Source organism: Apis florea, unplaced genomic scaffold, assembly GCF_048593485.1.
Source record: "Apis florea isolate Af1SG1 unplaced genomic scaffold, ASM4859348v1 contig_3170_pilon, whole genome shotgun sequence".
Classification (NCBI taxonomy): Eukaryota; Metazoa; Arthropoda; class Insecta; order Hymenoptera; family Apidae; genus Apis; species Apis florea.
In genome coordinates this window covers 1,665,238-1,678,332 of record NW_028256714.1, presented here as the reverse complement: position 1 = coordinate 1,678,332, position 13,095 = coordinate 1,665,238, and the positions used below count along the sequence as shown (strand labels likewise).

At 27.8% G+C, this 13,095-nt stretch overlaps 1 protein-coding gene across 5 annotated transcripts; it reads right to left on the bottom strand.

The window, feature by feature from the left end:
* Positions 1–2,106: 2,106 nt before the first annotated feature.
* On the bottom strand, positions 2,107–12,596 carry LOC100866071 (uncharacterized). Of its 5 annotated transcripts, none has more exons than XM_086910259.1 (4): positions 12,421–12,596; positions 11,052–11,399; positions 10,133–10,982; positions 2,107–10,031 (listed from the first exon to the last, which is right to left on the bottom strand). In XM_086910259.1, exons 2-4 carry the CDS (start codon positions 11,376–11,378, stop codon positions 9,925–9,927), a joined length of 1,284 nt encoding a protein of 427 aa, XP_086766385.1. In that variant the 5' UTR covers positions 11,379–11,399; positions 12,421–12,596; the 3' UTR covers positions 2,107–9,924. The 5 variants fall into 5 exon arrangements, with proteins under 5 accessions (XP_086766385.1, XP_086766389.1, XP_086766384.1 ...); XM_086910263.1 differs by having other exon boundaries at positions 10,133–10,934; XM_086910258.1 differs by lacking the exon at positions 12,421–12,596 and adding an exon at positions 11,757–12,193.
* Between the last annotated feature and the right edge of the window lie 499 nt (positions 12,597–13,095).

Here is a 13,095-nt window from a genome sequence, read left to right as displayed (position 1 = left end):
AAGAGCAGTTCTTTGAAATATAATATATATATTTAGATACTTTAAACAATTTTATTTAAAAAATGTATTTATATAAATTATTTAAAAAGCTTTTTTATATAAATTACAACTGGATATAAAAACCAGGTACCATTATTTTTTTTTTAACTTTTTAAAATAATGTCTGAAATATGGAAATAAGGAAAAATAGATTAATAATAGAATTTTTAGTTTCAAATTTAAAAAAAAAAGAAATATAGCTTACTATATTCTAAATTAAAATCTTTGAAAAATCAGCTTTTAAATATTTTTTTTTTAAGAAAAAAATAATTTAAATACTTTATAATGGAGTGCATAAATAATTCTTTTTTATTAGCTCAAGATATTAAAGAAAATATATATTTAAATTTATATATTTATTGTGTAAAAAAAAGAATGAGAATACATGATTTTGTTTTCTGCTAAAATAACGGTATCAATCATCTTGGATCATGTGCCTAAGAGAAACAGCATAACATCTATCTTTGCACGTATTTATGAAAAGGAAATATAAAATTAACATTAAAAATAGTTTATAATCAATAAAATACATTTTGTAGTTATAACTGGAAAGGAACATTGCATAAAGTTATATATTTAACAAAAAGTAAAAAGATTTTAAAATAAAAAATAAAGAATAAATATTTTATATCTGTTATATTAATTATAATGTAATTTTTAGCTTTTTTTCTTTATTTATATATTTTTATTTCATATATTTTAAATTGTAAATATACAATAAATATATTTATAATAAAATTTGATGTTCTAATTTTTTAAAAATTTTAGCAATGTTCCTTAATGTTTGATCTTGTAATAAATATAAAGATATGTTATGTTAAATAATTTAATACTGCAGTTTTACATTGCGCGAATGTCAATGTATGTGTGCGTTTTAGTGCATGCGTGTGTTATATACAAATGTATAAATATGTGTATATATGTAACATGTATTATAGTAATACATTATATATTATACGCATATTTATACATAAAAATGTTACATCAAATTGCTCCTGTACATTATTTATATTTATCAAAAAAAACCGATCATATATATCGGCTTATTATGTAATGCTTCCAAGGTGTACATAATCGGATATATTATACAAAACATGGTTAAAAAAGATCAACGTTTTGTTATCAATTGTAGTAATTGCAATTAAACTAATAAATCATTATTACATAAAATTATAAATTGTTGCAAATCAAATCATAATTCTTCATAAGGGAAATCCTTACTTACTATTTAAATACATATGTAATACATGAAATCAAATTTCAATGTGTAATTTTTAATATATATTAAATATATATTTCTATTACACACTTATTATATATATATATATATTTATATATACATATTTTTATTTGTCGTAAAATAAATATAGAATAAAAATTCAAGAATTAATGCCATCTCTAAAGTGAAATACAAATATAGAAAAATACAAATACAAATAATGCAAATAATAAAAAAAAGATAGAGATATGATAAAAATTCTGGAATTAAGTGCCATTTTTAAAAAAATCAGATAATGAAAAAAGATAGAAATATAATAAGAATTTTAGTTCTCTTAAATATCAAAAATATCTTTTCAAAAAATTATCTTTCTGAAAATATTCAAGAGATGACGCTAACGGTCAATTCTTATTTTATTTCTAACTTCTTATTATTTATTTTCTTTATTTATATTTGAGTTTCATTTGCGACAATCTAGAGATGGCGCTGGTTTCAGAATTTTTAGCTCTGTTTTTCTTTCACTATTCATTCTCTTTGTCTATATTTATTCTTGGTATTATTATATAAAAGGATAAAATTATAAAATTGGATAAAACATTTCATTTATATATTTAATCAAATTTTATTTATACTGTGTATATTACGATATTTCAAAAATTCGAAAAAAATTCGTTCTTTTTTCAGTTATATCCTGATACAGAATTGTGAATTAGAAAAATTTTTGCTATTAGGAAACTTTAATTTTATATTAGGAAAATATAGTTCAAAAAAATATGACATTCAAAAATTTTCTATTTATTTTAAGAATAAAAATTTATATATTATATATGATTTATTAAGAATACGAATTTTTATCAATTTTATCAAAATCAAAATCACAATCTTTATTTTATAAGAAATTATCAGGATGAGGAGAAAGAAGGAATTATGAACAATAAAAATTAGCATATTTTTTTAGATGACTTTTCATACAATTAATATATATATATATATATATAGATATATATTATATATAGGATATTACATAAAGCAGCATTGGGAAATGTCCGAAAAAACGTTCACAAACTTTAAACTTCTATCCTCGCAACCTAAATTCGTCTGTCTGTATTTTTTTATATCTACATTCCTCATTTATACGTTTCCCTTTCTCATCTACTACATATGTTTTGCTCTTTTCATTTGTCTCAAACTACGTATCCTTTTCTTCGTTCTTACATTTCTGAAGATTAGATACATATTTCTTATGCATTCTATACAAAAATAAAACGCTGAGATCATCAGAGGGTTTGCATAATTATACATAATTTTTTATTAGTTCTTTCTTTTTTTCTATTTTTCTTTTTCTTTCTTTTCGTTCTTTTTTCTGTTCTTTTTAATTTTTGCCTGTTCTCTTACTTTTTGATTAATGACGAATGGTATTATTTTACTCTTTCCTTTGTACCCTGGAAGACTGCGGTACAAATGTTTCGATGAGGAATAAACAAAAGGAATAATAAATAAAGAAAAGGAACATGGTAGACTTGAACAAAAGATATCTTCTATATATATCCAAGTAAAATAAATTTATAAATTCGACTATTTCCCTTTCTTCCTCTTTTATTATCTATCGGATATCCGGAAAATCCACAACCGAAAACACAATCTCAGATTCAAAAATGAATAATGAATGAATTTCATTTCGAAAAAAAAAAATTGTTCATTGACGTTATGTCTTTATTAAATGCTACTTGTTTTTTTTAATTTGAAGCTATTAATAACCATAATTATGGCAGTATCTATATACATCTTTTAAATATATGGTTTGTTATGATATATTAAATAGTAAAAATATGTGAAGAACATATCATGATGTTTAATAAATACATTTTGGAAACGAGGAAAATACAATTTAGTTTATATCATTTCCAAAACTTTAAGTTTTCACAAACTTAATATAAATCTTATTCTTATTAAGCTGCATTGAAATTAATTCTCAAAGTTCTATTTGGTTTATATAAAATATTCGTCATTCACAATTTAGCTAGTCTATTACAAAAGTATATATATATATATATATATATATATATATATATATATATATATATATATATATACCTTGCTAACATCTGATCGGTCGCAATGTAACGACCTTGCACTATTTCGAGTAATCTATAAAACGTCAGCCTTTACAGTCTCATAAAAAATTGTAAGAATATTTTCTTACGGATCTTTAGTATTGCGTTTGTATTTAACAAAAAAAGTTTCTTAAAAATTTTTTTGATTAATTGTGTACAGGATCTGTTAGAATCCTTTGCACTTATATTTCCGAATAAAAAATTGCGATAATAAGAAAAAAAAAAAAAAAGAAATGATCAAAAAAATATCAATAGTATTCTCTTTTCTATATTTTCTTCATTTTTTTAAAATTCTTTAAATTATTATCATTAATTTTAAAATACTTCAAATATTTTAAATCTTCGATATAAATTTAATGGCATAAAGAAAATAAGATTTACGAGTGCAGAGGATTAAAATCATTATCATTATAACAATCCTAAAATACTATCGAGTATAATATTAAAAGAAAGAATAAAAAGAAGAATAAATTATCTCGTTGCGTCGCGGACTCTCCGGCTACTCGGTAGATTATTATACGCATAATGACTTATGTGCAATTGCGTACTTATTATATTCCTAGGCTATTGGAAAAAGAGGAGTTTAAATGCTTTGTACTATGTCGAGGAATTTGTATATCTTTCCATATTTTCCTTCCGTCGTTACTCGCCTGTTGTGCTGACGTCTTTGTTTGAAAAACCGGTAATCACATTTACGCACACGCGCACAGAGGACTCACGCAAAAAAACACAGCATACACACACCATGTCCACAGGACAAGCCGAGAAACTGAATCGCGGCAGCTGGATTCTCCGATAAAATATGTATATACGTAAGAACAGCGCCTGTTGGTTCATGCAAAACTTCTTTCTTGCTTTTTAATCCTTTACGATCTAGCTTCTCTATATCATCCTTTATTTTATCTATAATTTTTTTTTTTAAAGATTTATTATAATAATCGAAACTATATTTCTTTTCTTTGATTTCTGAAATACAAAAAATAATAATTTGATTTAAAGAAATTAATGTTAAAGATTGAAAAATACAAATTATTCTTAGAATTTAAATATATAAATAAGTTTTAAATTTATATGCTGTGAGAAAAGAATAAAGTTAGACTATAAAGGATCATGTACAGTTATTCTAACTGCGTCTTACGTCTAAGATTAGTTAAATAATCAATGTTTATTCAGTGAATTCTAGAAAAAATTATGCATCTTTTGAGAAATCATTATTTTATTTTATTCGAAAGTTGTGAATTTTTACTTGTTATTCATCTTAAATCTTCTTTCTTCTTTTTCTACTTTTTTAATTCTTGTATTTACAAGGAGAAAAGTGCGCGGGAAAATACTTCGGCTTTCCTCTAAATACAATGCGCATATGTCAAATTTCATTATTGTACTTTTTTCCTTTTCTTTCATATCTTTACATTTTTGCATGAACCAAGCAAAGCTCGCGCGTGAAGTAAACTATTATTCTTCACACGAGATTATTTTATTAAATCGAATTCGTTTTCGGCTCTATTCTGGATTAGTACGATTAAGTTTTTTTTTCGACATTGCGTAGAAAAATATGGTTTTCATTGTCACCTTCATATCTCTCAGTGAATCGCGTTTGATTTATAACAAACTGTTATTTTTTAAATTTTTAGATTTTTTTTTCTTTATCTTCCCTGTTCGAGCAATTACATTTACGTCTGAGATTATTTGTTGAAAATAATAAATTTTATTTATAAATCAATGCTCGAAATTGCATTTAAAATTATCTATAAATATAAAATAAGTGATTTTTAATAATGATACATTAACATTCAAAGAATATTAGGATATCGTAAACAAAACATATTTCATTTCGAGCAATGATTATTTTCAAATTACAGAAATAAAGTTCGATTATCTATCACTTCTAATCGTATCGCTGTAAATAGTATACAAATGATACAAAAAAATAGTAGTAGTAATAATAATAATAATAATAATAATAATAATAATAATAATAATAATAATAATAATAATAATAATAATAATGATAATAATAATGTTATTAATCGTATAATCCTCTATAGCCTAATATATTATTAAAGCAAAACACTTGCTTTTTTAGATCAAGATTTTTAATATTTTAATAATTTTAATATTTAATATTCTAATATAATTCATTTCAAAAGTTATGACATATTCCTTCTGTTAATTAGAACAGATCTAATCTATAGAGGATTAATTAAATTAAGCGCAAAATATATTTTTTACTGTGTAAAAAACAAATTGTATAAATTTCTACGAAATTTTTTTCTCAAGATTTAAGATGTTTCCTTTATATCTTTTTTTTTTCTCACAATTTTAAGATAAATTGCAAAACGAGATTTACGCAAACTCAATCCGTTATTATCATTTTGTTATTTTTTCATCATTCTCTCGCTCTCGGTTGCAATTCATTCGCAATTTCTCCCTTTCATTCTCTTAGCTCGTGCAAATTAGGCAATAAAGGCCTATACCTTATTACTACTTATGTTCTATAAAACGCGATACTTATATTTGTTTAATCATTAGATATTATTATCGGTTACAAAAACAAAAAAAAAGTATCTGGCCAATATTAAAATTAGGATAGAAATTAAATGATTTTTAACCATCTCAATCCGAGAAACAGAGTTTCTATCTTCGGCAATCTCCCATAATTCTTCTCCTTTCTATTTATAATATAAAGAAAATTATCTATACAAATTTAATACACAAAAAGAATAAGTACAAAATGTATATATAGCGCTACGAGAAATGTTCTAATGTCGAGAAACGAAAATAAAAATTCTATCTGAATAACAAATTTCTAACATTCTTTTTTATGCTTGGCTCTTGTTCTTCGAAAAGTATTATAAAAAAAAAAAAAAAGAGAAGAGAAAAACAGAAAATATTTTAATTGAAACGAAAAAAACTAAATATAGAAAAATGTATTTCTTTATCCTGTTTACTGCCATTTCCTTTTTTGCCTATTCGTTTCGATCATTTCTTTCTTTTCTTTTTAAAAACACACATCTTCTTTTTATTTCAATCTTTCAATCATTTCGCATTATTAAAAAATATTTCATCTTCTTTCTCTCTCGATCGCCCGTTGAACCGCTTTTTGTTCGTTTCTTTTTAATTTGTTTGCAAAAAAGAGTATAGCAATTGTAAAGCAATAAAAACGAGCAAAAAAAAGTTACAAACGGGAGATGAAAGAGGAAAGAAACATACACAAGGTGTCCCGAAAAAGAGCTATGAACGAGGCCATTTTCATGGACTTAATAAGGTGGAAAAATGCAGGTGCGGTTAAAGTCCAGCGCTATGTAAAGGCACCGGAGAATTATTTTTTTTCTTCCTTAGAGATGCATTAACTATTTTATTCTTCCATTTTGTTTCTCTTTCTCATATTTTTTTTTCTCTAGGAACACCAACTATGCCTATTATCTCGACGAAGTGGTCAGTTTTAAAATATTAAAGGAGACAAACTGTCTGCTTCATCGAGTATGGAAATATCAGGTTCTTCTCTCTTTTTTTTTTTTTTGGCTACCCTTGAAAATAGACCGCTTCTTGAGCCTCTCATTTGTTTAATTCTCTCAAAAAAATCGTATGTCAAATTTCTGAAAAATCTCTCGCTCTCTCTCGCTCTCTCGCGCGCGCGCTCACTGTTGTTTTTATTTTAATAAATCGTAAAGCTATTTATCTCATTATTTTCTTTTTTTCACATAATCCATCGATTTCCTGTTTCGGAAAAATTTGATATCTTTCTCTCTCACAGTAAATATATATATATTATATATATATATAACTACACACGTTAACACTTTTTTTTTTCTTTTGTTTAATCTCACAGGCTCTTTTTTTTTCTCTCACGTTTTCGATTATATTATATGCACGCATAAAACACACACACAGATGCATACGATCCAACGCGCGCGCATGCACGCTCACATACAAACACACATATATACTTCTTTTACACTTTTTTTTCAATTTCCAATTTATATATCATAGTAATCTTATTTTTTTTTCTTTTTCTTGTATACAAACTTACTGCCTAAACATATAATCTAAAGTGTACTCTCTGTTCTCTCTTTTCTCTTTTTTTTTTTTTTCATGATTACAAGTACATGGCGGTGGAATATTTTAATACAGCTCGTTCTCTTTGTGTGTGTGTGTGTGTGTGTGTGTGTGTACATTTTTGTATATAATATTTTTAGTACATCCTTATACATGAGGTCTGACGAATCCTGAATTTTTCATATTACTTGCTAAAACGTATGACTTTTTGCTAAAATTATAATGCGAAAAAATCAGTGAAAATCGGTTGGAAGAAGAAAAGATATTTTTAATTGAATCAAATTTAGAAGATTATTAGAAAATTGTATTATTAGAAAATTATGTTTGTTTATATTCATGAGAAGAATAATTAAAAAATATATCAACGATAGAGATTTGTACGTCTATCCTATTTGTATAATCCTAAGTTTATAAAATACTTTATAGTCTATCTTATAAGCAGTAATGGATCGCCGAAACGCGTCGTCCTCCCAACGAATACGATGCTTTCGATTTTTTTCTTTTCATTTTTTCTTATAATAATGCATCACGTTCCTAATCTTAATATTGTTATGCTTCTAAATTTTCTTTCTTCATTTTACATCACTGTAAATATATTCAACCGTTTATTAGGTATAATATTTAAGATTTATAGATACTTAATATTTAATGTTTAATATTTAAAGATATAAAATATTAATAAAAGAATTAAAAACGAAAGGATGACAACAATCTAATAGATTGAATAATACTTGTGACAAAAAAATATTGGCGAAGGAAATTGAAAAAAATGGCACACTGAATAATACTAAATAAGAAAGAAGTAGTTGAGAAAATATATCAGGCAAGTCAGACAATTTGAACAAGTGTCAATTCTGTCCGAAACAATCACAGTCCGCAAGGATATTTCATATTTACGATACGGATAAATAAGAAATAAAAAAGATTAAAAAACTAACTTTTAACGACGATTATTTGATTACAATATAATATATATGTATAAAAATTATAATTATAATAATAATAATAATAATAATAATAATGTAAACAAAGAAAATTAAAAGTACATGAAGACTAACGAAAAACGTTTATTAATATGATCAGTATTCAACGAAAGTTAAAGGGATTTAACGAAAAAAAATATGTATAAAAAAAACAATGTAAAAACGATATAAAAAACGATATAAATTTCTAAAGAATTTATGTATATAAAAGAAGAATGATTTAGTACGATTTTCCATGAAATCGTAAAATATATATATATATATATATACGTAACTTATATATAAATGTACACATACAAGCAAAAATTTGGACATATTGTATATATGTCCAAATACTGTCAACTTTATATATAAACGAAATGAACTTATAAAAACAAAAGCAAAATAATCTTCTTTTTTCTTTTACTAACTAAAATATTGCCACATTTTTTTAGCTATTACTTTGTAATGCTTCATTAAAACATTAAAAACAAAGAATTTTTTCAATTTTATGAAAAAATGATAAATAATTGATTCTTTTAAATCAAGATAAATTTAAAATTTCATTAGATTGATAATTGAAAGAAACATTTTTTTAGCTTAATAAAAAATTGAAAGACATTACATATTAATCGGTGGGATGACTCGTTTGCATCCTTATATACATGTCTTTATTCGCACTAGTTTTATGCTTTTGTAAATATTATTTATTTTTAACGATTTTAAATTGAATAAAAATAAGTCTATAAAAATTTAAATTAAATTGAATTATTCAATTCAACTCAATTAAAAAAAACTTATAATATTTTTTTTTTCTTTTGATAGGTTTTGCTTCATAATATTGTAACTTTTTCGTGTTTTCATCAAGCTTTCATAAAAATATGTTTTGTTTTTCATACATATAGTAGTATGGCAAGATTCTTATATTAAGATCTAATCTAACGCTTCTAGAGAAAATTATAGCTTTTCTTTTTTGTGTGCATAAAAACACTCTCTATGTCTTTTTGTATTTTTTTCTTTTTTTTTTTTTTTTGATCATGTACATACATATATGGCACACTTTTTAAAGATAAGATTTACATATATATTTCAAAAACAATACCTGATATACAGGTAATAAAAACTGTGCATTTTATTGAAAAATTTACATAACTGTCACAGTTTTTGCTATTGTACTAGGACATAGAGAGTTAGCAGAATCACGGATAATTGTTTATTATCGTAGAAAATTTACTAAAATGGAAATTAAGAAAAGCGATTGAATCAACTCCTCTTGGCTAAGAGTGTTCCATATAATTTGTCAGTTTTGTTACCTCTTAATTGAGGTCTTCCCCTGCTCTCAGAAATCTTTAACGTGTCCCAAAAAGCTGAGATCATGCGTTTGATAATGGCTGGATGTAGCAAGTGGCGTGACACTTGACTGATGCGCTGCATTAACGGCTGTCAAATGATGATGATGCAATGAATGATGAGAAGTATGTGAATGAAGAATATTATTTGGATGGGGAACTTGGAAGTTCCCTGGTGGCGGGGCTCAGGATAGGAGAGGTCCTGGATGTCCACCAGAAAGAACAGATGATGCTGTAACAGCTGTGGTTTGCATATTTGAAACATTATTTTGTTGTTGATTTTGTTGTGTACCTAAAGACAGAAAAATATTCTTATTATAATAAAAGAAATTTTATTAGTTTTATTATTTATTTTTTTATTATTAAATAGATAAAAATCATCAAAATTCTTACCAGCATTTTGACTGAGTTCAGCTTTTACTCTTCTTGCAATATGGCTTCTGGTATGTTTTCTTAAATGATCTTTACGATAAAAGCCTTTGCCACATTCTGTGCATACATGTCGTTTCTCACCCGAATGTATAACAAAATGTAATGTTAACTGCTCTTTTCTTTTGAAAGCTTTTAAACAAACAGTACAAACGTATGGACGTTCAGGATTATGACTCTGTTTATGACGTGTAAGATGATCTTTTCTTTTGAGACCTGCGCCACAAATATCGCAAACGAATCTTCGTTCTAAAGTATGTCCTAGAAGATGTTGCTCCAATAATTCACGTTCTGGGTATGCCATATGACACTCTGGGCAGCAATATAATGTAGAGCCATCTAGAGCTGTAGTTAAACGAATTTCTCCAGGTTTTGGTCGTGGCTTTTTTTCTTTAGGAGCCTTCTTCTTTTTTTTCTTTTTATTATTTGGAGACATCATTATATTAGGTGTTGTTGTAGTTGCTACAGCTACTGAAGTAGTTTGTGCCATTTCTGATTCTTTTTTAATACTCTCAGCAGAATATTTTAAGAAATGATGTAAACTTAATGGTAAAGTACTAGCTGGTAAATGACTGAGGTAATCTGCCACTGTAGATCCAGGAGTAGCCAAAGATTGCCATGTAGCAGGCATAGTTGCAGGAGTTTGAGTATGAGCATGCTGTTGATGATGTTGATGCATTGTATAATCTTGTTGACTACCATTTGTTGTTGTTTCTCCATTGCGCTGTTGCTCATCTGCTTTCTTCTCCTTAGTTTTATCTTTATCCTGTAGGAGATTGCAAACATCTTGTTGATTTATTGTTTCTGTTGCTTGCTGAAAAGTTTTAATTTTCTATAAAGTACTTCTACACGCAACACTGTAAAATAGTGTCAAAGAGCTTACTTGATGATACGACCGTTTCTCTGGCATTCCAGGCGAATTAGAGGGCCGCTGTTGAACTGGTTGAGCTTGGGAATATGGTACATTTGGATAATGATGAACATTGCTGTTGGGATAATTTGCTTTATTGTTCATCATCACTTGTGACTGAGCAGATTGAACGCCGTTGCTTTCAGGACGGTACTTTCCCATAACCGGCACTCCAATTGGAGGCTGGTTGGGAAAATGATTAGCGTAACGTCCGCCCGCACCGCCGGAGCCGTCGGTTGCGAACTGGTGAATACTCGGAATAGTACCGGGAAAATGGCTTCCGAACGGCGGGAAATTCATTGCAAACCGTCAATCAAATATCTGAAAAATTGTAAAAAATCAAATTTGATTTAATTATATGTATTAATATTTTATAGAATACAAATTACAAAGTAGATTAAAGACCAATATCCTTTCCAAAATTTATGAGTATATTATTGCTAATACACAAATAAATGTTGAATAAATTGTAAATGTCAACTAGTGACATATGTATATGAAATACATTGTAATTGCCTAAATAAAAATATTGCCATCATCCAAGGGAAAAAATCGAAGATATGAAAATAATTTCTTGAAGACATTAGAAAAAATAACGAAAGAGATATTTCGCAAAGATATGACACACCGAACGAAGATATCTGGCGCGTCGTGCTTGACGCCCGAGTATTTACTCACAGCGACGTCCCTCTCCCCATGTTTCTTCGCTGTGGAATCGAATCCTTTCCTCGGAGGGGGGTCTCCGAGAGGTGAGAGTGAGCGTAGGGGCAGATTTTTACAACACGAGAGACACAAGAAGCAAGAACACCACGCCACCGTCGTTGCTGCGTCAGCCGTCTGTCACGAGGAAGTACACACGGGAAACGGTCGCGTTTCCCTTTTTACACGGCACGAGTGTTACACTAAAACGTAAATCTTCACAGAAAATACCGCGAAATTGCACACCTTCGTATCACAAGGATTACAAACGGTTTACTGATTATAGAAAAGGGTACAATAGGAAAAAAAAGACGTTAAAAAACGAATATTGTAAGCGGCCAGGATCGTTGCGATGCGGGGGAAGGGTGGCTATAGAGGGACGACGACGCGGAGAACGGGAATCAGAGGATGGGAAGAATGAAGGAGAACGGGGAAAGACGCAGGGGGGATGATCTGGTCAGAGGGATGGGTAGTATACGTGGGATGGAGTGTGAGGGGAGAGACAGACTTTCCCCTCTCGGCACCTAGTCGATACGCAGAGGCCGAATTCGCACGAAATTCAGTAGAAAATGGCCGTATTGAATACGGAACATCACGAACGTTAGTTAACTAATTCAAAAAATTTATTATAAAATCACCTTACCATTTAGTACTTAGCAGCTTTTGCTCGCCTGGTCAAGATTTTCACGAAGCCGAGAATCTCCGAAAAAGATCCCCCGCTCTATGTGTGTGCCGTTGACACCTGTCCCTCAAGTCGGTGCCCCCACCCCATCCGTCCGCCCTCTACTGTGCCAGCCTCTTAACTATTTTTTCTCTCTCCCGGTCCTCCTCGCAACCGCGCCGGCGAAAATGCCCGAATCCATCGGGGTTTTAACTTCGAATTGCTCTCGGCGACTTGCCATTATTTTCTCTCTCTCAGTGCATAAGAGTAAGAAGAAGTTAGAGATATAGCCACGGGCTCGAAAATATCACCAATCAGAAGGAGTAAAGTATAAAACGAAATTTAACGAGTTATATATCATAATATATAATCATATAATTTTATATTTTTGTTAAATTAACAATTAATCATTAATCTTTAATAATAGTTATTGTAGAATATAAAATCACATATGAAAATTTTTAATGAAATATAGAATAAAAAAATTATTGTAACGAATAATTTATTTGTAAATGAATAGAAGATTTTATTAATAAAATTGGAATTTAATATATAGTAAACATAAAGAAAATATATCCTTATACCCATTAATAGAATAATATCAATACAAATATACAAATGATCTAAAAAATTATCAATTCCCCTGTATATGCATTT

Bases quoted from the DNA above. Each gene is read 5' to 3' on its own strand.
- LOC100866071 (XM_086910259.1), bottom strand. From the start codon at position 11,378: ATGAATTTCCCGCCGTTCGGAAGCCATTTTCCCGGTACTATTCCGAGT. The intron at 10,983-11,051 runs GTAAGCTCTTTG...AAAACTTTTCAG, and splicing joins AGAAACGGTCGTATCATCAA to CAAGCAACAGAAACAATAAA. The intron at 10,032-10,132 runs GTAAGAATTTTG...TTCTGTCTTTAG, and splicing joins TGAACTCAGTCAAAATGCTG to GTACACAACAAAATCAACAA.